Consider the following 25,748-nt stretch of genomic DNA (forward strand, 5'->3'; position numbering starts at 1 on the left):
TTGGATAACCTGAACATTTTCCTATCTGAAAGGTGAAAGAACTATGTTTCATACTGAGGAGTTAAACTGATGTTGTTGGTAAACAGTCCTTGTTTTGGCTGAGAGTGATTGGCTAAATATTTTTTTATAGTTGTTTATAGTTACACAGTATTACTTACAAGTTCATTATATATTTAGAACTTGAAGTCCGTGTTCCCAGCTAGATTACTATGATATTAAGGACTTGACCTATCCAGCTATATCATTTAATTCCTTTTTTTACACATCCACTACCTATAGGAATTCAAGAAAGGCAAAATCATTAGGACTATAATGTCAAGGATTGAGAGACCTAAATTTTCATTACTTTCTAATTTCTAATTATTGATTTCCATCCTTACTTGCCTGTCTGGTATTTTGTATTGTTCTAAACCCTCTTCTCTACCACTCACCAATGCCCTTTTTTCTGATCATGGGAAAAAATATTTTTAAAGGCAGTTTTTCTTTACCTTTTACCATGGCTTCTGGAGTAAGGCTATTTCATCAGCTTTTTAAATAATAACATGCTGGCTAGTTACTTGAATAGTCTGTAATTTTACCCTACTAATATGTTTTTAAACACAAATAATGTTTACCTTGCCTCATCTCTTCTAAAATCTTATTTTCTAATTTTGTTTTATAGTCCAATGGTGGTCATCCCTTGGGTATAGATTTGACATCACCATCTTTTCTGGTAACTGCTGTTATATTATATACCATTCACAAGTACTTTGAATATGCTGTTATAGAAGTCATGACATATACTGACTGAAAAGAAAACCAAAATGAATCAAAAACTAAAATAACTATAAATCAACTTCATGTATGGGGGTAAAATCTTTCCATTCGTTTTCCTACAAGGGGTAGCAAAGGGGGTTCAGTTCTAGCCTCTTTTCCATTTCAGAGAAAACAAAATTCAATTTAATAAGTACTTAAGTGTCTGTTTATGCATTTATTCTTTCAACTAATATAATTAATTGCATGTATACTAGGTGCCAGGCACTGTACTAGATGGTATCAGCATCCCCTGGGAGCTTCTTAGAAATGTAAAATCTTGGTCCCCACCCTAGGCCTACTGAATCAGAAAGGCTTGGGTAAGGCCCACCAATCTGTGTTTTAATAAGCTTTCCAGGTGATTCTGATGTACTTTTAAGTTTGAAAGCCACTGGATTGGCTGTTATTCTGATTAGTAATGTACTTAGTAAATATTTATTGAGTGCCAATTTTGTACCAGGCACTGGAAATACAATAAACAACAGAACGGATATGGTCCTTGCCATCATGAAGTTTACATTTTAGGAAGACTGATTTCTGATTAGATTTCCTTGGTTTAAACCAATGTAATGGCCTCTGACTTCAGATTTCTTAAACTGAAGAGATTAAGGCAACTCCAACTTTTTTGTTGTTTGTTTGTTGTTTGTTTCTTGTTTTTTGTTTTTTTTTTTTGTTTTTTAAGGTTGTATTAGCTATCATGGGTCCCTTGAATTTCCATGTGAGTGTTAGGATAAACTTGTCAATTTCTGCAAAGAACCTAGTTGGGATTATGATGAAGACTATAGATAAATTTCAATCTGTAGATAAATTTAAAGGGTACTGCCACCTTAACAATGTTAAGTCTTCTGATCCATGAACATGGGATTTCTTTCCATTTATTTAGGTTTTTAATTTCTTTCAAAATGTCTGGTAGTTTTCAGAGTATATGTTTTATACTTCTTTTGTTAAATTTATTCCTAAGTATTTTATTCTTTCAGATGCTATTTTAAATGAAATTTTTTTCTTTTTTTTTTTTTTTAATTTTTTTTTTCAACGTTTATTTATTTTTGGGACAGAGAGAGACAGAGCATGAACGGGGGAAGGGCAGAGAGAGAGGGAGACACAGAATCGGAAACAGGCTCCAGGCTCTGAGCCATCAGCCCAGAGCCCGATGCGGGGCTCGAACTCACGGACCGCGAGATCGTGACCTGGCTGAAGTCGGACGCTTAACCGACTGCGCCACCCAGGCACCCCGAAATTTTTTTCTTAATTTCATTTGCAGATTGTTGATTGCTAGTGTTTAGAAATTACAAGTGATTTTTATATTGATCTTATATTGTGCAATTTTACTGAACTCATTTGTCAGTTCTAACTGTCTTTCAGTGAATTCCTTATATATAAGATTATGTCATTTGCAGATGTAGTTTTACTTTTTCCTTTCACTCTGGATGTCTTTTATTTCTTTTCTTGCTTAATAGCACTGACTAGAACCTCTAGTGCAATGCTGATTAGAAGTAGCAAGAGTAAAAACATCTTTGTGTTATTCTAAACTATCCTCTAAACTTAAGAGGAAAAACATTCAGTCTTTGACCATTTGTTATGATGCCAGCTGTGGGGTTTTGTAGATGTACTTTATTAGATTGATGAAGTTCCCCTCTGTCTCTAGTTTGTTGAGTGTCTTTATCATGAAGGAGTGTTAGATTTTATTGAATGCTTTTTCTGCATCTATTAGGATGATGTGGTTTTTATCCTTTATTCTCCTGATGTGGTGTATTACATTAATTGATGTCTGGATGTGAAACCTTGAATTTCTGTAGTAAATTCTATTTCATCATGGTGCATAATTCTTTTCTATGTTGCTGAATTTGGTTTGCTAGTATTTTGTTGATTTTTGTATCTATATTCAGAAGGGATATTGATCTGTAGTTTTCCTGTGATGTCTTTGATTTTGGAATAAGGGTAATACTGGCCTCAAAGTGAGTTGGAAAGTTCCTTCTCTTTTTTTGGGAGAGTGGGTTAGGAACTGATAATTAATCTTTAAATGTTTGATAGAATTAACCAGTGAAGCCATCTGTGCCTGAGTTTTTCTTTGTGGGAAGTTTAATAATTACTAATTTGATCTCTATTATAGATCTATTCAGACTTTCTGTTTCTTCTTGAGTCAGGTTGGATAGTTTATGTCTTTCTAGGAATTTGTCCATTTCATCTAAGTTATGTAATTTGTTGACGTATGGCTGCTGATGGTACGTCCTTAGAGTCCTTTTTGTTTCTTTAAAGTCAGAGGCGATGTTCCCTCTTTCTGTCCTGATTTTAATACATTCAGTCTTAACTTTTTGAGGGGGAGCTAAATATTTGTCAATTTAGTTTATATTTATTGTCAAAGAAACAAATTTTAGTTTCATTGCTTTTCTCTGTTGCTTTTCTATTCTCTATTTTATTTCTCTCTCCTGCACTGTTTATTATTTTCTTCCTTCTTGCTTTTGGCTTAGCTTGCTCTTGTTTTTTTCATTGTCTGAAGGTTTTTTTCATTGTTTGGCTATCAATTTGAGATATTTCTTCTTTTTTAATACAAGCATCTATGACATAAATTTCTCTTTAAAGCACTGTTTCAGCTGCATCCCATAAGTTTTGGCATGTTGTATTTTCATTTTCATTTATCTTGGAGTGTTTTCTAATTTTCCTTGTGATCTCTTTCTTAATCCACCAGTTATTTAGAGGCATATTGTTTAATTTCCACATATTTGTAAATTTCCTAAATTTCCTTCTGTTTTTTATTTCTAATTTAATTTCATTGTAGTCAGAGAACATGCTTTATCTGATTTCAAATCTTTTAATTTGGTTGAGGCTTGTATTATAGCCCATGAAAGCAACAAACTAAGCCATAGACCAGCTGGAATTTTAACAGAGATAACCAAGGAAAGAGACAGCTAAGAAACTCCCAGGTCATCACTATTTGTATGGCACTATTTAAGTATCACTAGATTGCTTTCTAAAAGGATCTAGATTTACAAAGGTTTACATTGTTGCTAGCTACTCATAAGTCTACTAGCTTCACTGTAACCTCTTTATCTTGGGTGTTACACTTAATATGTGGTTTCTAATTCTACTGAGAGTGTTTATTATTCACTATGCTATAATACTTTATCAGAAGAACAGAGATAACTTTTGATTTATGTTCTTTCCTCTCCTCTTCTCCCAAGTCACCTGGAACATCTGTGACTCCAAGTAGTGGGTCCTTTCCTAGAGGTGAACAGACATCTAAAGATAATCGTCAAGGTCAGTGGCAACGCCGAAGAAGGCTAGATGGAGCACTGAACAGAGTGCCAATTGGATTTTATCAAAAAGTATGGAAAGTTTTACAGAAGGTAAGCATAACACATTGTAGATGTATCTTTATTTTCCCACTTGATATCCTCAGTCTCCTTGGCTGAGATATGACTTGACTGTGACATCACTACAATTATATAAATGTCATATGCTCATATGGACAAAACCTAGAAGACATAATCAAAGAAGTTGATTTATTATTTTGATATTATTTATGATTTAGTCTCTATTATTGACACTAAGGTATTTTTTATAAATTAGATTTCAAAAATCATCACTTCTCTGCTTTTGCCCATACTTGAACATTGTTGGACTTTGTGATACATTTGCTACTTATAAAATCTGGTGATAAAGAGCCTGCTTTCTTTGTAGCTATTGTAGAGTGGAAATGTTATTTGTAGTAATGTGCTGACAGTAGAGTAAAACTGCTGCAGTGTCTGAGGAGTTAGTGTAAGAAGCTGTTCTATTTTTTCTTGGATGAAAACTACTAAATAGATGCAAGATTATAATGATTTTAATGACCCAAAGCCTTTGTTGGTGTGACCAATTTTTGTTTTTCTTTCAAAGGCCTAGCTTGCCAAAGACATTTAAGAGGACATCACACCAGTATGATTGTGACAGATTTAGAGGGCCAGGAAGACCATGGTACTCATTCATAGGTCTCATTTATAGTCTCTTAGGTGGCACTTTGTGCTTCATTGCCCTTAGCAAGGACCTGAAGAAGATTTCATCCAGGGCTTCAAAACCTTAGTTATGCTTCTCCCCTTAGCACAATGATATTCTTCCAGGGACCAAAACAGGTGATCTTTTGGAAAGGTAAAAGTTGTTTCCTCAGACTAGTAGCTCTGGAAATCTTCTTTTCAGAGAGTGTTATTAAAACTCTCCATCTAACTTCTCTAGCACCCTGGTCACAGACAGATATTTTATCTCTACAGCTATGCCTGGGTTATGGCAATTTGATTTCACAGACATGTAGTGGGTGCTGTTCTACCCCAGATACCATGGAATGTATCTGTTTTTATCATCAAGAAGTTTAATCCATAGTTATCTTCTTAAATAGCAGCTATAATGTAAAGCTGAAATGTATTATGATAAAGGTACAGAACCACAAGGTCTTGCAAATACAAGAAAAGGAACATTTAAATATGACCAGGAAGATTGAGTATTTTATGGCAGAATCAAAACATGGACTTGGAATCCTAATATAAGAGGACAAACAAATGCCCTCTTTTTTCATTCCATTCCTTTTAGAATGAATATAACATACTCATCACATTGGCACATATGTTTGCAGGCTGGTAATTCTCTGTACTAAGACTGTTATTTGGCATATGAAACATGGGATGGAAGTGTCAGGTACCAGAGCCAGTAAACCTGCTGGATTGGAATCTTTGTCTGTGGCTTAATATATGTTGTTTTAATTTGTTTAACATCTAAAATGGCAAGTCCTTAATGCCCATTGCTTTTTAATAATTGAGTTGATTGTAAGAGAGAAGATAAAATATCGTTCATTTATATTTCCTGAGCATCTGCTGTACGCTAGGCAGTGTCCTAAGTGCTCATGGTGATACAGCAAAGAACAAAATAGACAAGAGTCTATCCTTATGGGAGCTTAGATTCTGCTATTCAATAAATAATAAACATAATAAGTAAATTATATAGAATTAAAAGAAGACAAGTATTGTAGTAAAAGTACAGCAGAGTGAGGGCATCAAGGGCACTGATGTTTGGGGGCAGGGGATGCTTAACTAGAAAATGCAGTAACTGCTGGGTGCCTGGGTGGCTCAGTCAGTTAAGCGTCCAACTGCAGCTGAGGTCATGATCTCACGGGTTCGTTCGTGAGTTTGAGCCCCATGTCGGGCTCTGTGCTGACAGCCCAGAGCCTGGAGCTTGCTTCTGATTCTGTGTCTCCCTCTCTCTGCTCATGCCCTGTCTCTCTCTGTCTCTCGAAAATAAATAAACATTAAAAAAAATTTAAATGTAGTAACTATACAAGTCTGAAAAATATGTATTTTGAGGGTTTTTATTCTTCAGCCTAAAAATCTTTCTGAAAACCTATTTGTGATGGGTCTGGGACCTAGCATGATATCTTTTCTGATAGTCTCTGAATCTTTGGGACTAGCCTATCCCAGAAGGTAGACCTTCTCTATCACTTCCACTCCTTTAAATTGAGGGTAAATCTTGCATCTACCGTAGCCCAGCCCTGCTTCTTGCCACATAATAATCATAAGCCCTTGGCAAGGACACTTGGGCTGCAGGGCCTTTCACTGGCCTGTGATTGTTCAGCATCTACCCCATGAAGTGCACTTAGAAATACTAAATGTCTCCTTACAGGCTCCCATGTATCAGCATATCCTTGGTGACAACATGTTTTTGCTCTTTTGCAGTGTCATGGACTCTCTGTAGAAGGTTTTGTTCTTCCTTCTTCAACTACTAGAGAGGTGAGATTCTGTGTCTTTCACATTTATGTGATTGATGGTTTATGTCACTAAAGTATTTCAGTGATCATTTTTCAACATAACAGTTCTATGACTCTAGATCAGCTAAACATGAAGTGCAGTTGAGGAAAGGAGAGAATATTTTTTAAAAACAGAATAGGAAAAGAAATAGAATGGGAACATTAGAGAGTAATTATGTATTACATTAATTATATAAGGACAGCTCCCTTTTGATGGTTAAGTTAGGCTGGTTTATGTGAGCATTGCCAGTTAGAGAGGGCAGACAAGATAGAAATCTAGAAATGGATGACCTCTCATGTCCCCATCCTTTTCATCCCCACCTTTCTCTTGTAGGATGCTTGTAGACTGTTATATTATGAACTAGTGGTCCTCAGCTCTAACCATATGTAATAGCAACCTGAGATCCCATCTCCAATTTAGTGGATTAAAATCTCCAGGGATGGAACCTGAGCATCTATACTTTAAAAAAAAATCCTTGGGGCACCTGAGTGGCTCAGTCAGTTGAGCGTCCAACTCTTGATTTTGGCTCAGGTCATGATCAGGTTGTGGGATTGAGCCCTGCATCCGACTCCAACATGGAGAGATTCTCTCTCCTTCTCTGTCCTTTCTCTCTCTCTCTCTCTCTCTCTCTCTCTCTCTCTCTCTCTCAAATAAACAAACAAACAAACAATCCTTAGAATGAGTCTGATATATAACCATGGTTGGAAAATAATGCCATGAACCACAGACATGTGTTATTGGGCGCTTTTATATTTCCTTTTTTGCCCAATCACATAGATATTCTAAAGAAATAACTTTTATACAAAGCCAACAAAGGAACTAGAATTAGAAAATTAGGAATAATAAGATTGGATGGTAGAGCATTCTCAAAAACACTGGAGTTGTTGTAGGCAATGGCTGGAGGGGCAAGTGCAGAAAGCTAATGCTATGCCTCAGAGCTTCACTCTTGCCTCTAGGCCTCTTCTCTAATAAAGAACACTGTGCCCTCTCTGTCCTTTCTCTGCTTTTAAGCAAGATTGAAATGTTAATATAATTAATAATAATACATGGTACCTTTAAGAGTCTTCAGAGTACCTTTACACATTCTTTAATTTGATCTTTAAAACAGGTATGTGAGGGGCACCTGGGTGGCTCAGTCGGTTGAGCGTCTGACTTTAGCTCGGGTCATGACCTCGCAGTGGACGAGTTCAAGCCCATGTCGGGCTCTGTGCTGACAGCTCAGAGCCTGGAGCCTGCTTCTGATTCTGTGTCTCCCTCTCTCTCTGCCTCTCCCCCGCTCATGTTCTGTCTCTCTCTGTCTCAAAAATAAAGGTAAACATTTTTTAAAAATTTTTAAAAAACAGGTATGTGAGACAGCTAAGGAAGGGATTGTAGTTTCCGATTTACAAATAAGGAAACAAATTTAGGGAAATGAATTGTTCAGGGTCCTAGAACTAGTAACTAACAAAGACAGGACTTGAACCCTGGTCTTTAGGGTCCAAATATATATATTTGGGTCCATTATATATAAGGTCCATTATATACTCAATACAATTTTGCCAAAAATTATTCCTCACTGCTCTTCACCCTAAAATAACTTTGTATTTCTTCATGCCCATTTTAATCTAACAGTATATAAATGTTTTACATAATTCTAGTCATCCTGTACATACAGTTTTAAGTTCTACTTAGATTTTTCCTGTATCTACGGTCATCATATTTATTCTTTTAAATGACTCTATAAAAACCCATGAAGTTGCTGTACCATAATATGCCATTTATTTACATGACCATTCCCATGTTTAGATTACTTTTAGTTTTACATTTGTGACTAATGCTGTAAACACTCTTGCACATAGGGCTTTTTCCCTCACTTGAATTATTAACTTCGGATAAACTCTCAAAAATAGGATTGTGAGTTAGGGGGCATTGACACTTTTATGACTGTTGTTATGCATTGCTAGACTGCATTCCAAAAAGATCGGACCAATTTACTCACTCAGGTACTTTGAAGGAGACTGAGCTACACTTTGGCTACAGTGCTTTTCCTGCCTTTCAGAATAGGTGATTGATAACTCCTGGATGATGGGCTCTTAGGAATTGATTTTCTTTTTCTCTATCACAGATGACTCCAGGCGAGATTAAATTCTCCGTTCATGTGGAATCTGTCCTGAACCGTGTACCTCAGCCAGAGTACCGCCAGCTTCTGGTTGAAGCCATCCTTGTCCTCACCATGATGGCAGATATTGAAATTCATAGTATTGGAAGCATCATTGCTGTGGAAAAGATAGTGCATATTGCTAATGACTTGTTCCTTCAAGAACAGGTAGGCAAGTGGCAAGCCTGTTGTTTTCTCAAAGGGGAATGTCTGACACCGACCTAACTGCATTCAGAGCTCTTAGTGAAGCCAAGGTCACTTTCTTGTGCCCTCTTCCTCATAGCTCTTTTCTGGGTCCCTCTGTAATGGCTCTGAGCTCTGTTTGCAGAAGAAGTAGGCTGCGGGACAGCCTCTGTCTTTCACCAAGTGTTTTTGTGATTGTGTGAGATGGTAAAGTTGCCTGGAATTCAGGAGGCTTTTATGCTTTTCATCATATTTCAGTCTTCTTATCACATGGCTTTTTATAGCAATAAGGACTTAAGAAGAGACAACTGGATAGCATATCCTTTTTGGACTATTAAGGAAAAGAGAAGATTCAATTTTGGTTTGGTTTGGTTTGGTTTTTGCGTTAGCTACTTACCTATAGGAAAATATTAAAGTGAAACTTTTAATTCTACATTTAAAAACTTTTTCTTAATGTATCTTCTTCCAGGACATTAACCATGTTTACAAAATGCAGACTATTGAAAGCTTTCCAAATGTTTCCTAGATTAAGAGTAGAAACACTAAGGTGAAGTACATGCCCTGTCATCAATAGGAAAATCTCCAAAATATGTAATAGGTATTTCATCCTATTATTAGGCACTGTGGGAAAATGCGAAAAAAAAATCAGAAGTACCCAGGACAGTGCTAATTTTAAATATTCTGGATTGCTGTTAGTCTGTGTATCAGACAATATGATCCCTTTTAGGCATAGACTCTAGCTTGGAAAGTGTACAGTCTATTTGAACTAAGTCTACTTAGAAAGAAATAATCATCAAAAGCAAGATAAAATAATATGTGCTAAAATCAGTAGTACTGGAAAGATTAGGACCCAAGTCCATCTGGGGTGATTTGTAAGTATTAACATTTGACTCTTAACAGGTAAAACTCATTTAATTAACTGTTACATTTAACTTTCAAAATTCTGAACAATTAATATTTTAAAAGTAATGTCATCATGAGGGCACCTGGGTGGCTCAGTCGGTTCAGCTCAGGTCATGATCTCATGGTTCGTGGGTTTGAGTCTCGCACCGGGCTGTGCTGTCAGCTCAGAGCCTGGGGCCTGCTTTGGATCCTCTGCCCCCACTCTCTCTCTGCCTCTCTCTCTCCCTCTCTTTCTCTGTCTCTCTCTCTCTCAAAAATAAACATTAAAAAATTTTTAATTAAAAAAATAATGTCATAGGATGTGGGTATCTAGGGAAAAATGTACATATAGAAACTCACATTCAACATTTTGTGCATAACCGATCCCTTCCTACCAAAACAGCCTAAGATCCAACTAGCTGGTGATGGGGAGGAGGCTCTGAGTAATCCCAATGAGGACTTTAACTAATAGGATTAGTAATTTTTCCTTTCCCCTGTGTTCTCCTACCCTTAAAAACCAAACAGAAAACCCTCGGGGCAGATGATACCATGTTGGCCAAGGATCCTGCGTCTGGCATCTGTACTCTTCTGTATGACAGTGCGCCCAGTGGCAGGTTTGGCACCATGACCTACCTCTCCAAGGCAGCTGCCACCTACGTACAGGAGTTCCTGCCTCACAGCATCTGTGCCATGCAGTGAGGCCTCTGGGCCCTGGCTGCAGGGAGCCTTTTGACAGCTGGTTCCTGCCTCGGTTGATCATGCATGGGACTGAAATGTGTTGGCCTGATCACTCCTACCCTGCCCCTTTCCATCCCATCCCACCCAAGAAGAATGAACTTTTCTGATCCACTAACTGCTTTCGAAGTGAACCTCTGCCTGGAGGAATATGCCCGCCCAGTCACTCTGTTGTAGGCCTTAATTCTTTCATGGTTCATGGAAGTTTGCATGTGTTTTTATCCTCCAGATCTGTTACAAATTTAGTTTCCTAACTACTGTTTGCAGAGTAGGTATTAATAATAACTTATGACTGAAGTTTGGAAATTTTTCTTATGTGTAGTTTCATTGTGTGAATGAGTGGTGGGTGCCTTGGGACATTGTTTCAAGTGGAGAAACCCTAAAGTGTTGGATTTTATACTACCACAAATTGGAAATATCTATTCTAAGTGCCTTTTCTTGGGAAAGGAGAGTACCAGATCATGGTTTTCTTCATTACTCACGTGTTGCCTCACACTGAGTGACAAACGCCTTTCTGTATAGAATTACTGTCCCTGTTCTTGCCTTCTCTGTATCTACATAACATAATTTCTACTCTCCCTTTGGTGAAATATCAAAAAATGCAAGTGCAGTGTCTGTATTTAAGAATTTTGATATTAGCAATTGAAATCACCTTTTCTGAAGATTGCTGGTGCTCAGAGATGTATCTGTAGCAGAAAATGCAGAAAAACCCAGGAGCCAGGAGCCCAGTTCCAAAAAGGAAGGGAAAAGAGATGCCTGCAATAGTGTCTTACACCTAGGGAACAGAGAGGGAATCAATCAGAGGTAAGTTAGTACCCTGAAGAGAGCCTTGTGCACCAACTTTTGCCTCAGAAGAGTGGGCCAAGACACAACATGCAGAATAATTGAAGTCTCTGTCTTTGGCAAACAGGAATCCAGCAGTCAAGTCTATAGCTGCCTTCACAAGCAGTCCTTCCTTGGTGATCCTTACCTGTCTGTCTCACTCGCCTACTGACTTTTTACAGCATCCAACCCCCCACCCACCACCAACTCCCTGTCCTCCCATCGGTTCTTAAACTCTTTCACTTACATCTTCACTCCCTGATTCTAGTGTTCATATCTATGTGTATTTTGATATCTGTTGGCATATATCTGTTTCTTATAAATAGCTGCATTTGTGTGTGTGTCTAAGCATACATGAGAATTTTTCTGAATGTAAGTAGTTTCAATGTGTCTGTATATCTAGCTGTATCTACATTTGGCGGCCTATGTAAATATGTGTTATATGGATGGTGGTGACCGTGGCCCCCAGGCTGACACACCAAGAGTAATGGAGGAATCCTTAAGTCCTTTTCCCTAGTCCCATGTTTAGGTAACCTCATTTGAAGAATGTTTCTCCTAACTTTCTTAATTGAGGCTGCTGTAACAAAATACTGTAGACTGGGCGGCTTAAATAACAAACATTTATTTCTCACATTTCTGGAAGCTTAGAGGCCCAAGATTGGGGTTCCTGCAGACTCAATGTCCAGGGAGGACCCTCTTCCTGGTTTGCAGATGGCCACCTTCTTGCTGTGTCTTCAGATGGCAGAGAAAAGGGGGACGGAGGGGACTCTAGACTCTTCTTTTTCATAAGGGTACTAATTTTGTTATGGGAACTCTTCCCTTATGACTTCATCTAATCCTGATTACTTTCCAAAGGCCCCCACCTCCAAATCCCATCACCTTGGGGATTAAGGCTGAATACCCAATGTGAATTTCAGAGGGGTACAAATATTCAGTCCATAGCACTTTCCTTCTCCTTGTTTATGTGTCAAGAGTCTGCTAATTTACCTGTTTGCACTCAGGTAACTTCCTACTTGTGTCCTTTCCTTTCTCTCAGATTTTTCAGATTTTTCTCCAAGAATGGGGCTGGGGCTAGGGATCTCTCTAAATGGTTCTTACAGAACCCATGACAGTCTTTTGAGTGCATGAGTAAGTGAACACAGTAAGTAGGCTGATAGAAAACAGAGAGTGGAAATGAGAGAGGATAGCCAACCTTTTTAGAATAGAATGTCTCTCAGAGCAAATGGAAACACACAGTAAGTAGCTTTCTGATTACATGATTTTCTGGTCACCTTATAAAGATAATTTATGACCTGTTCTGACACTGTCTTTTCACTGGCTGTGCATACCCCAGCCACAGGAAGTACATCTGGAGTGGCACAGGTGAAAACCTCTGCTCTCTGCCATGTTAGTTTGCCTGAACTGACACTGACTGCTGCGTTTCTCTGGGTTTACTAAATTGCCTATCACTGTGCTCTCCATCCAGTGGTATTTCACATTTAAAGCAACTTTTTAGAAAACTTGATCTGCATTTTATTCTTTGTAAGCATGTGATACTAAAAGAAACTTTGGACTTTTTTTAAGCACTTCTGTTTTGAAATTAGAATTAAAAATTGGAATGTCCAATTAAATCATGTCTGATGCCAGTGTTCAAAACTTTATGTGTGTTTTTGTAACTGGGGTTTATTTTGTGGCTCTATTTTACATACTCTGTTTAATTATACAGTACAGTCAAAGCTCATTAATTGGCTCAAAGTAGAATTATCTTAATATAGAAATCATATATATTCTATAATATGTTAGATAATATAAGTAAAGAAACACAGTTTTATCTTTCAAATACATACCCACTCAAACTAGGCTCATTAAATTAAAATGGGCTTATTGACATCTTTAGGGGACCTGTACTGATGAATGAATAAGATTTTTACTCAGTGTTACAATTGTGTGCAAATGGGGCTTCTGTACTACCGGAAGGTACTTAACAACAATTTGTTCTCCTAAGTATTATAAATATTTGGCAGAATCCTGTTTATACTACTCATTAACCATCGTGTAACAAGAGAGGGTTTATTCAGTAAGGATGAACCAGTCTCCAATCCCATCCTCACTAATTAGGTTTCACTACACTGTAGGAATTTTACACAACTGGTGGGGCAAACGTTGTCTTTCTTACCCATGGCTCACAAAACCTCTACTGCCCCCCTTTGCACTTACTCAATACCTAATACCTACACTAATGCAGTGGAGATAAATACAGTGTTTTCCACATTTAGTCTTTGTTTCCTATTAAACTTGAGTGACCTTAGGTCTTGGTTTGCCCAGGACAGTCTCCATGTATGCCTGTTGTCGTGGCACAATTATTAATAGCACTCTTTGTCACTCTTAAAAGTGTCCCAGTTTGGATGATATGGTTGCCCTATATTTAGCAGAAGTCTGATTTCTTTTAAGGCTAGGCCTAAAAGCCAAGGGCCTGTTCTCAAAAGTACTCTTGAAGTAGTGGTGTGGGGGTAAGGAAACAGTGGGGGGAGACTTAAATAATATCTCTTAAATCCTAAGCAATATTTGACTGCTTACCAGATGCCAGACTGTTACACAGGCAGTTAGCATGAACCGTCTTATTCTATCTTCATAGTTACCATGTGAGCTAGATACTGTTGTCATTCCCATCTTACAGATGAGGGAACTGAGGTGCTGAGCATTTAAGCAAATTGTTCAAGATCAAACAGCTGGTAAGTGGTAGAGCTGGGATTTGAGCCCAAGCAGTCTGGCTCTGTAGAGTTCCCATTCTCAACAATGACACTCTTCAAGGAAAAGACATTAAAACAAGGGTCAGTCTGTTGAGTACAGTTGAGGCATCTGTGGGCAGATTGTATGGCACAGTGGGCAACATGCAGAAATGCACAAAGAAGGCAGCCACAGGAGTAGTGCCTTTTCAGTGTGTTTGCTTTCCCTGCTGCCTGCTTCTGCCAGCAAGCAAAGACAGGCGAGATCGCCAAAAGAAGTGGCATAGCCTAACCTGATCTTGCTGGTTCAAAAACTACCTTTAGCAATAATGGTTGAAGAAAGTGAGTCAAGGACCCTTATCCAGGGTCACCACACCAGAACACTTTGGAGCCAAAGTTCAACCTACTTCCTCTGAACTTAGGCCTTCCATCTGCGATTCCAGTGCTTTGGGAAGGGTTTTCTTCCCAAGTTAAGGACTGTATGGATATTAAGCATGTGGAAAATTGAGTTAGGAACCTGTGGCATGATTTGTGCTCTGTCTGAATCATGAACAAGTGTCCAGCCACCCTGTGAGATTTGCTGCAGGAATAGGCTGCCAATTTCAGAGCCTCATTGCAACAATTTATCTTTCTCCATACTTGAGTCATCTTGCCACATTGTGTGTCAAATAAGGATACTGTTTCCACTTTAGAAGTGTGTTGAAGTGTTCGGCTACCTGCTGCTAGATCTGAAAGAACACAGAGAACAATCCACTTTCACATCATCTTATTACAGTCCAGATTTTAGGGTGCCAGCTGGCCAGCCTGTATCCTGTCCTCTTCCTTTCACTGCCTATCCTTGAAGGCCCAGGACAAATCCCATTTCCTCTTTATATTGCCAATCTGTCATGATCTCACCTTTCCGTCAACTCCTACAGGCCCACAGATTCCTTCACCTCTGTCTGTAAATGTGTGCCTTTCTCTCTGATCCTAAAAACAATCATTCATGAGCTCTAACATCCCTTGATATACTAATTCCTTCCTTTCACAATCAAATTTCTTCAAAGAAGAAGCTCCACCTGACAGTGTTGGTTTCACTCGTTAACCCCTTGCAATTGGGCTTCCTCCCTGCCTTGTGTTTTTTTTTTTTTCCTCATAGAGCACCAGTGAGCTCCTATTGGCAATGACATTGTCACTACCTCTCCCTTCTTGTGACCCTCTCATCCCTAGATTTCTGTGAAACTGTACTACATTTGTTCTCACCCAACTATTTCTTCTTTTGTCTCCTTTATGGCATCTTTTTCTCCTCCTAGCCTTCACAAAAAGGCATTCCCAAAAGTTACACTCTTCTTCCTAGCCCAAAAGATTCTCACCATAGTGTGCGGTAGGCTTTAAAAAGTGACATGGTCTGATTTACTTTTTTTTTTTTTTTTTTTTTTTTTGGCCCCGAGTTCATTCTGGTGGCTGCAAAAAGACTAAATTGTAGTTCTGCAAAAGTAGAGGTAAAAACCCGTGTGATATTGCAAAAACTTCAGGTGAGAGATGACAATGTCAGGACTGGGGTAGTGGCATCTCTGTTCCCATTGCCCGTACCCTAGTTTAAATCATCATTACTTTTTATGTGGACCACTGCGGCACTTTCACTACCTCTAGTCTTTTAATAGCTAATCTTTACACCACTCTTGTAGAAATCTTTTTTTTTTTTTTAAGATTTCTGTTTAAATGTCTACTCATTTGCCACAGCTTGAAGTCTGTTCCCTTTAGCCTGGCATTCACAACCCTTCATGATCCAGCCTCTTCAGCTAAACTAGACTAGAAATGTTCTCCTTTATGTTTTTGCTTATGCTGTTGATTCTAGTCAGTGTGCCCTCCCCTGGCTCCCATCCTCACCAAGTAAAATCCTGTCCATCCAGTAAAACCATCTCAAATGCCACTGAATAGGAATTCTAGTTGCCATTTATTAAGTACTTAATTCTTAGTTATTAAGCAATCTAAGCCTTCTACATTCATTACCTGACTCTGATGCATTGCGTACTGTTTCTTGTGTATTTATGTCATCTGTACAAGAATGCAAATTCCCTGAGAGCAGAAATGAGATTGTAGTTCATCTTGAGAATTGAATCCTTCGCTGTTCTATACATTTAGTTGCCGTCAGATAAATGTTTGGTGAATGACTGAATGATTGCAGAACTTTGAACCAGTTGCTATAGGAAGATCTAAAAGAAGCATAAGGGCTTATATTCTAGTTAAAGAAGACATCACAGGTCTGGAGGGGGGGGTTGGATTTTCCAGAATACTAAGCATTCAGGGAATACTAAACAGAGGATTGAACAAAGTTAGATTTAACAAAGTAATGCTACAAGAATGAAGTTTACATAGTAAAGGGAATGTTCAACGGCTTCAGTGTCAGGCAGACCTGGTTTTGAATTCCTGCTTTTCTGCTTAATAGGTGTGTGACACTGAACAGCCATTTGCTCTCTTTCTAAACTGCATCTGTAAAATGGACATATTACAATATCCTTCATAGGACTTTTGCAAAGATTAAATGAGATAATATATCCAAGTGCATATCAGAGTGCTCAAGAAATGTTTAAAAAGTAAAAAATGGTGAGCTAGTTTTTAAAGGAAGTAAGAATGTTGGATTGTCTGAGGGGTGTTAGCAGGTTACTTCAGGTTGAGATGAGAGGTAGGGGGACTTGGGAATTGGCCAGCTTACATCATATCATAGGGGCTGCCAGGAGCCTGGAAATAACTGATGATAATTCTAAAAGTGCTTCAGGATATTATGTAATGTGAAGTCTCACACTACATAAATTATTTCAGTAACCCTTGTATAGTTCCAGAAGCAAAAGGAGGGAGGGAAGGGGAACTGCAGTTTGCAAACATCACTGAAAGTATGTGCTCACCCCCTCCCACACGAATTTTTAAAGAGTAATTTGACATCAGTGCTTGATTGGAATCTACAAAGCAATTTCAAGATTACCAGCCAGCCTCTTGAAAAATGCTTTTGGCTTTGCCAGAGTGAATTATTGAGGTTTTTAACTCTTACATGGACATGGATTGCTAATGATGAAAAGGAATAAAGTTGTGTGCAAAATTTACTGTGTAAACTTTTCAAATCTTTTGCAACCACTTATTAATCCCCCACCAAAAAAGCCTGTCTAACGTAGGTGGGTGGTGCTGGGCTCTTGGTGGCCACATCGTGTCTATCTTTAAATATTTATATGGGTGTATCTGCAGATTGAAACAATTCACGAAGGGCTGGGCGGCTTTTTTGTTTGTTTGCTTGCTTGTTTTTTTTTTGTTTTTTGTTTGTTTGTTTGTTTTGTTTTGTTTTGTTTTTTTAGCGCTAAAACTCACATTCGCGGCTATTTTAGCAATTAGCCCCGGCTCTTCCGCTACTCGAACCCCTCAAAACTACATCTCCCAGCATGCTCTAAAGCTGGTCCGACCTCATTTCAAATGGCCCCGTAGGGCAACAAGGATGGTTAGTTTTGACCGTGCTTATTTGTCCCATAAATTATCGATCCTAATTGGCAGTTATTTGGGCTTTTATATTTGCCGACCTCTCGTTTTTGTACCGTGGTCACTAAATGAAGGGCTTCTGGCCTGGGAGGGCCCATGTATTCTTTCAATTGGTTGGGGAGCTGGGACAGTGTCTCTGGCAATAACGAGAATAGGAGGGAATGTTGACCAGGGAGCACCGCTGCGGCCGTTCAGAGGAGCAGGAACAGGAGCCCGGGCTGAGTCTGAAAAAAGCCGGATCCAGAAGGTGGCTCCGGAACGGCTGGAATTGGAAGATGGAGGAGCCGGAGGAACCGGCGGACAGTGGGCAGTCGCTGCCTCCAGTGTACATCTACAGTCCCGAGTATGTCAGCATGTGCGACTCCCTGGCCAAAGTCCCCAAACGGGTAAGAGAGGTGGGGATAAAAGACCGTGGGCTTTTAGGGTGGGGGTGGGGGCTGTTGGACCGGACAGCATTAGGAAGCTGAGAGGATTCCGGGCTGGGGGAAATCTTCAGCAGAAATTTGGGCAGGTGTGCTAGGCTATGGAGGAAGTGTTCCCTTACAGTTTCTGAGAGCGCCGCATTTATCGTCGGGGCGTCCAACGCACCGGAGGGGGTAGGGGTGCGGGGGAGGGGATGGTACTAGGGGATGGTGGCTCCACTACAAGGGATCCCTGAAGTGGAGAAGACGCTGCAAGAGAAACGTTCCAGCACCTCCGTGAGGCCCGGTGGCTTTCTCCTTAGCTATTTATATACTTTGTATCTATTTTGTCTAAAGTGCATTGCAACTGGTAAGTAAAAAGAAGCGAGGGGAGTTAAAAGTTACTTTCTTTGTTCAGGATGATGAAGTCGATGGTATTTCTCTGAAATAAACATTGAAGAGACGTTTTTCTGCCTTTTTTTTTCTTTTTTGTTGATGCTTCTAGGCCAGTATGGTACATTCTTTGATTGAAGCATATGCACTGCATAAGCAAATGAGGTAAGTTGTCTTTCTTGAACCAAGCCCTGAAGCTAAGTGCTCCTTAGTATCCTACTTCACAGTGGACCTAATTAGGAAGAGAATAGTCCTTTCTTTCAAAGTTTTTTGCAATTCAGTGTTTGTAATCTGCCTGTAACCTAGTGAAAGCTCTTGAAGCATTAAGAAAACTTGAAAAAAGTACGTAAAGCAGTTAAGACCCATTAGAAATAAGATTCTATTACTGGAAGGGAAAGTAATCTAGGGATAGGTGCCCTGTGGAGATTTCAAGGTGAGTACCTTAGGGTAGTAAAACCCATCTGATGGAAAAGAAATTTTATTCACCTGTGACATGTTCTGAGATTTCTATGTGTTTATTTCTAAGCCAAATCTGAGGGGGTGTGTTCAACTTAAGACTTTTAGACACCCCATCACCATCACCTAACTTTTACAATTAAGCCTGGAGACAAGTCAAGACCAAAGCAAAACTACAACCAAACCAGAACTCAGCACACACTTAAGTGTTGCTTTAAAAAAAAGAATGAACTTGCTGTTCATCATTATAAGAATGGATATTTTAGCCCTGTCACTTGTAGGATTATTTATGATATTGTCTCGCCAAATAGGTGTCTACTGTGACTTGTGTAGTATACTTCATTTATTCCCCCAGAAGGTAGTGTAATAGGCTTTCAAATTTTATCCTTGTTATTAACAAAATCATTTACTGAGTACCTTTTTTTTTTTTTTTAGCCCATATGTTTGGTAGACGTGAGAACTATATGCCTTCCATCACAGTTACTTAACTTGTCCAAAAATTACTTTATGGGCACATGGGTGGTTTAAGCATCCAACTCTTGATTTCCACTCAGGTCATGATCTCACTGTTCGTGAGTTCGAGTGTCACATCAGGCTCCATGCTGACAGTGTGGAGCATGCTTGGGATTCTCTCTCTTTCTCTCTCTTTCTGCCCCTTCCATGTGTGCACGCTCTCTCTCTCTCTCTCAAATTAAATAAAATAAACATAAAGAATATTTTAAGACAAACAAGAAATCGATGCAAAGCAGAACTGTCCCATTCCCTTGCTATTAAGCAGAGAGGCTTTCTGTAAGTGTTTGTTAGATAAGAGGAAGGGCACTAGAAACCTTAGGGCAGGAAAACATGGTCCAAAAAACTGTAACATTTTTATTTTAATGCACAGGTTTGTCGTTTTCTTGAAGGAGAAGCAAGAGTCCTTGTATCTTGGCCATGTATATGGAAATTTTTTGATATTTATTTATTTATTTTTGAGAGACAGCATGTGGGGGAGGGGCAGAGACAGAGAGAGAGGATCCAAAGTGGGCTCCGTGCTGACATCTGTGAGCCTGATGCAGAGCTTAAACCATGAGATCATGACCCGAGCCGAAGTTGCACCCTTAATCAACTGAGCCACCCAGGCGCTACTATATATACTTAATCGTTGAGACTGAGCTACAGGATTCTTCTGGCCTGCTTGGTGACAGTACTAGCCTATACAGTCATATTAATTCATGAAAAACCCATGGCTGAGTTCCCATTCAGCGAACAAAAAAAAAAAAAAACCACTACTGCCTCCCTGTGGCGTAGGTCATCGCTTTTCCAACTTGAATGTACATATGAATCACCTTGTTAAATTCCGATTCTATAGATCTAAGGTGGCGCTGAAGGCTGAAGTTCTGCCTGTCTGACAGGCTCCTAGGTGCTGCTGCTGCTGCCGCTGCCGCTGCCGCTGCCGCCGCCGCCGCCGCCGCCGCCGCCACCACTGGTCCATAGACTACACTTTAAGGGGCAGTGGCAGAGTCAGGAAAAGAAATGGGGAATAGGCAGACAAGTTAAAGGTGGTAAGTCCGGTTGTTGGCTTAACACCACCCTGTATTCTGAGTCGCTTCTATTTGTCACTTCCTGTGAGAGCTTTTGAGCAAAGTCCCTTCTCTTCTTCCTCTCAGAGGTGGATATGAGGGACCAAATATAGGAACTTTTATGTTTTGAGTTGCCTATTTGTTATCTGTTAGTATTAACAATAATGATAGTCATCCACAAAGCATTTCCATATGTTACCATTTCATTTTCACATTAAGTCCCATAAGATCTCCCCACTTTACAGGTGAGGAAACTGAACTACAGAAGTCAATTTGCCTGAGGTTATGGAGCTGATAAGTACAGAGTTAAGAAGAGGTGCTCAGTTCTCAACTCCAAATTCAAAATTCATGATAATAAAGTTGCCTATTAAAGTAAAATTAGGGGCAACTGGGTGGCTCAGTCAGTTAAGTGTCTGACTCTTGGTTTCGGCTAAGGTCATGATCTCACAGTTCATGGAATTGAGCCCCAAGTCAGGCTCTGTGCTGACAGTACAGAGTCTGCTTGGGATTCTCTCTCTCCATCTCTCTCTGCCCCTCTCCTGTTCTCTTGCTCGCTCTCTCAAAATAAATAAATAAACTTAAAAATTTTCTAAAGTAAAACTATAGCTGAAAGGATTATATGTCCCAATTAGGAACTAATTCAAGTGCAAAGATCTCTGCCTACTAGTTTGTCATGGAAGTTGTAACTCACAGAGTGAAGTTTGTCCAATATCTGATTATTTCACTTAAATATAATCACTCGCTTTTTTTTTTTACTACCTGTGAACTCAAGGAGATCTGTCCTCTCACCCCTTATTAGTGGAATCATTACAGAGATGTGAGGAAGTGAAGACTACATCAGTAAAGGAAGAGAACATGTTTATTATTTCAGCCCACTGGAACTGGGAGCTGGGAGTTGTATTTTCTGCTCAGACTGCTGGCTCCTGCTTCCAGTTTCTGGCATACTCTGGTTCTGACTCACTCACCTCCCTTTGTTCTCTGTTATTATTAGGATAGTTAAGCCCAAAGTAGCCTCCATGGAGGAGATGGCCACCTTCCACACTGATGCCTATCTGCAGCATCTCCAGAAGGTCAGCCAAGAAGGAGATGACGATCATCCAGACTCCGTAGAATACGGGCTAGGTAAAGTCATTACTGGGCAGTGATGGGAGGTAGACAACCTCCACCTATAAATTGTAACTACTTATTTTACAACTTGCATGAAAGTCTTTATTTTTTAATTAAAAACTAATGTGTTAACCACAATATTAATCTCTTAGCTTAAACACGTATCTCACTTAAAAAGCAAACCATATGAGTTGAGCAAAACCAAATGACGGATTAGACGGAGGAAAATCTTTTAGTTGCTTAGGCCCAATAGCAGTGCCCACATTGGGTCTGGCTGTTAAAACTTGAGTACATGTTTATGTTCTGGATAAGTTTTCAACCCTATTTCACATTAAACAGCTGTATTTTTTTAAACTGTAGGTGGCCAATGGGATAGTCTAGAGAAATAGCATGGTTTAGTAGAACTCTGGTCTGGGAGATAGTGAGTAGTGAGTCAAGGGACCTGGGTCCCAGACCTGGCTCTGTATGACCAAGATAAGCTATATCACCTCTCAAGACTCTGTTTCTCCATCTGTAGGGTATGACTAGCTAATCTTGAAGATTTAGCCTTTCTAGGTCCAATGCTTTAAAAAAATTATTTCCCCAACATTGGAGATGTTTGCTTCTCATTTGGAAGCTGATGTTACCACAGGAGCTTTTTGGTAAGATATGTTGTTGTCACATCTCAAGCTATTCCTCCTAATAGAGTTCCAGACCCACTTCGAATGTGTGGAGGTGGGACCTTCCTCCTACACCCCCACTCAATGCTCAGGACACTAGCTGGGTGTCCTACAATTCAACTCTGACACTATCTGCCTGGAGATAGCATCAGATCCCACAGGTTAACGACTCAGTACCACAACACTGCTCTACTCTTCAGATACCAATCACAAGCCCAGGTTGTTACCTGTGCTTCTGACTGGCCATAAATCAGACGTCCCCACAATCCCCTCTTTGGGTTTAATTTTCTAGAGCAGTGCACAGAACTCAGGGAACCCATTTAATCACTAGATTACTAGTTGTTTACAAAAGGATATGTATAACTCAGAATGGCCAGATGGAAGAGATGCATAGGGCAAGGTATGATGAGAGGATGTGGAGCTTCCATGCACTCTCCAGGCATACCAGTCTCCCGACATGTCCACGTGTTCACCAAACCAGAAGCTCTCCCAGCCCTCCTTTTGGGTTTTAGGAGGCTCCGTTACATAGGCATGACTCATTAGATCATTGACCAATTGGTGATTGAACTCAATCTCCAGCCCCTTCCTCTCTCAGGAGGTCAGGGGATAGGACTAGTAGTTCCAACCTTCAATCACCTGATTTGCTCCACTGGCTACCAACCTCCATCCTTAGGTGTGATCCACAGGTCACCTCATTAGTATCACAAAGACACCTTTATTGCTCTCATTGTTCAGGAAATTCCAACAGTTTTAGGAGCTCTGTGTCAGAAATGGAAATGAAGATCATGTATAAATATTTCTTATTATATAAACCACAGTATCACACCTCCTCTTTCTCCAATTCATCTTTTAACAAACTCTTCTGATGTTTGCCCAAAGGTTATGACTGTCCAGCCACTGAAGGGATATTTGACTACGCAGCAGCTGTAGGAGGGGCTACAATCACAGCTGCCCAATGCCTGATTGATGGAATGTGCAAAGTAGCAATTAACTGGTCCGGAGGGTGGCATCATGCAAAGAAGTAAGAAAATGACCTTTCTGCTTTCTGCCTCTTTCCTTGAGTCAGTTTCTCAGTTATGTAAACTCTTGTGCTTATTGTATCAGCATTTATTGGGAGACTTGTGTATGCATATAGCACTTTACCAGGCATCCTGAAGAGATACAAGTGAAATAGAAGAAGATAGGACAATATAATGGAAACCACACCATTGAAAGGCAGGATACCTGACCTCTATGCCTAGTTTTTCTACAAACTTGGCTAACTGACCTGGAATGATTAACCTCTCTAAGCCTCAGTTTTTCCATCAGGAAAATGGGCAGGGCAAAGGATATAACTAGACAATCTCTACATTTCTTTCCAGCTTTTTGGAAATTCCCCTCACTTCAAGGGACTTATGCTCTAGAAACACTAACAAAATTAGAATAATTAGGGAGCAATATCAATTTTTTACCCACTGAATATATGTATGAGCTGAAGAGATTTAGCAGTATGGAGAAATTAATCATGGAAGTCTTGGAAGAGGTGAATTTTAGAACTAGTTCTGAAAGAAGTGGCAAACGGATTTTCAAACAGGTGGAAAATTAATGAGAATAGATTTAAAACAAAATGCTGAAGAATCAAGAAGGAAGCTCATGCTACCATCTCTAGGGATAGTGGCAACCAACTGAGAGAGTTCAGTGTCACTCTAAGGAGAAAGGGCTTCTGAAACAGCTGTTCTCAGGTGCATACTGTTGGCCATGACTTTGATACTCCTTCGTGCTCTGGAGTCCAGAGAAAATGGCACTTTGGTTTTCAGAATAAAACTTTGAGTACAACCTCAGCAGATGAAGGTTAAGATACTAGTATGGAATTCATTTCATCAAATCGGCAGATTTTCTGTGTGACCAAGGAAGTCCTTGAGAAAATTTACTACTAGAATCTACTACTGAGGTGAAGGTGCTAAGAGAACCAGTGTTTAATAAGGAGTTTTACATGGCCTTAAAAACAAAGAGAAACAGCTTACCTTTTGTTAGCTTTTGCTCTATTAAAAATTTTCAAAATAAAGACAGTGATTCCTAGGACAAAAAAAAAAATGACCCTCCTTTAAACCACACATGAAAGGCAGAGTGGGGGGGGGGACCCAGCCTCTCTGAACCAACGACCTCTATTCGAATCCTCTTGTGCTTATCAAGTTGGGAAGAAAAGTAATGTGGTTTCATGGAAAATGCCTGATCCTGTGAATTAGATCTAGTTTCTGTATGTGGCACTGGAGGATCTTATACATTGAGTTTTTAATAATTTTTTGAATTTTTTTAATATTTATTTTTGAGAGTCAGAGACAGAGCATGAGCAGAGTATAGGCAGAGACAGAAGGAGACCCAGAATCTGAAATAGGCTCCAAGCTCTGAGCTGTCAGCACACAGCCTGGCACAGGGCTTGAACCCACAAACTGTGAGATCATGACCTGAGCGAAAGTCGGACGCTTAACTGACTGAGCCACCCAGGCACCCCAGATCTTATGTATTTAAATTCAGGGCCTGGATCCGTTTCTAGTGGAATACCCAGATACCTGCCACATGTCACTGTTTTGCTTTGAAATGAAGCATACTCAATCTAGAGCCAATCATGGCTGCTTCTGGGCTACATGTAGGTGGGTATTATCTTAACTGTTTCAGACAGCTTTCAGATGATCCTACCTGGAAACAGACACTGTGGTGAATAGAAATTACAGAGAGTCTCTAGGGATTGCCCCAATTCTGGTCCAAATTCTAGGGGGTTCTTGGCACCTCTGGAACATCTCTGCAAATGGACTACAGGCATGTAGCCCACCAACTTACATCTAGCAAGCATTATCTATTATAACCACAATATTTGTTTAAACTTTTCCATCCCCAAATACTTGTATGGATTCAGACATGCCATTTATTTATTCAGCATGCACTGATTAAGCACCTACTATATGCCAAGCATATGCTTATCATCACTAATAAGCAGAGATATAAAAATTGAAGCATGGTATATTTTTCCCTGACCAATTTTGAAAACAAATCTTCAAAATATCCTTGTTCTGGTATGGTTACAGTGAAACTGGTACACTCTTTTTGAAAGCTTTGGAAATAAGTGTTTAAAAGAGTGGCGAAAATGTTCATACCTGTGGACCCAGTAATATCATTCTTAGCAGTCTATTGTAAGGAAATAAAACCAATCCTGCCCTCAAGAAATTGATACCTTAAGAGGTAAGACAGCAAATAATTGCATTCAGAAACTAAAAAACAGTGATTTTCAAGGACAATTCTTCAAAAGAAGAATGATGAGGGACTAATGCTATTAGATATTAAACATACAAAACTAGAATAATGAAAACATGGTACCACTGGTATAAGATTAGACAGATGATATTACGGTATGCTCTCCAAAGAGACTTTTACATATAAGAATTCAGTCTATTATAAAAGATGCTTTGCAAGTGAATAGGAGTGGAAAGGATTGTTCAGTAAATGATGTTGTGACAGCTGGTAGCATTTATACCCTCATCTCCTGTAATAACCTAAAAGAAGTGGCAGCTAGATTGAAGAGTTAAATATAAAAAATCAAATTAAAAAAACTAGAATGAATGGATATTTATCAGGCTTCTGAAGGGGAATAGATTTTCTAAGCTTAGGAAGTAA

General features: G+C 39.4%; 2 protein-coding genes across 8 annotated transcripts in view; both read left to right on the forward strand.

Annotated features, from left to right (window-relative positions):
* PHKA1 (phosphorylase kinase regulatory subunit alpha 1) overlaps positions 1-12,936 on the forward strand; it is a 186,711-nt gene extending 173,775 nt beyond the window's left edge. The window contains exons 29-33 of one of the 2 annotated variants that reach the window (XM_047092509.1): positions 662-712; positions 3,972-4,136; positions 6,486-6,539; positions 8,662-8,862; positions 10,285-12,936. In XM_047092509.1, the coding sequence (XP_046948465.1) occupies positions 662-712; positions 3,972-4,136; positions 6,486-6,539; positions 8,662-8,862; positions 10,285-10,458 (645 nt within the window). In that variant the 3' untranslated portion in view covers positions 10,459-12,936. The remainder of the gene's footprint in view (positions 1-661; positions 713-3,971; positions 4,137-6,485; positions 6,540-8,661; positions 8,863-10,284) is intronic. The other variant, XM_047092510.1, reaches the window with a different exon arrangement.
* A 4,552-nt stretch (positions 12,937-17,488) lies between these two features.
* The window catches only part of HDAC8 (histone deacetylase 8), a 228,725-nt gene continuing 220,465 nt past the window's right edge, over positions 17,489-25,748 (forward strand). For all 6 annotated transcript variants that reach the window (XM_047092498.1, XM_047092499.1, XM_047092502.1 and 3 more), the window contains exons 1-4: positions 17,489-17,911; positions 18,432-18,484; positions 21,326-21,456; positions 22,980-23,121. In XM_047092498.1, coding sequence (XP_046948454.1) covers positions 17,687-17,911; positions 18,432-18,484; positions 21,326-21,456; positions 22,980-23,121 — 551 coding nt within the window. In that variant the 5' untranslated portion in view covers positions 17,489-17,686. The remainder of the gene's footprint in view (positions 17,912-18,431; positions 18,485-21,325; positions 21,457-22,979; positions 23,122-25,748) is intronic.

Source organism: Lynx rufus, unplaced genomic scaffold (assembly GCF_022079265.1).
Source record: "Lynx rufus isolate CCGP_SWC_20201006 ecotype Redwood Valley unplaced genomic scaffold, mLynRuf1.p SCAF_30, whole genome shotgun sequence".
NCBI lineage: Eukaryota > Metazoa > Chordata > Mammalia > Carnivora > Felidae > Lynx > Lynx rufus.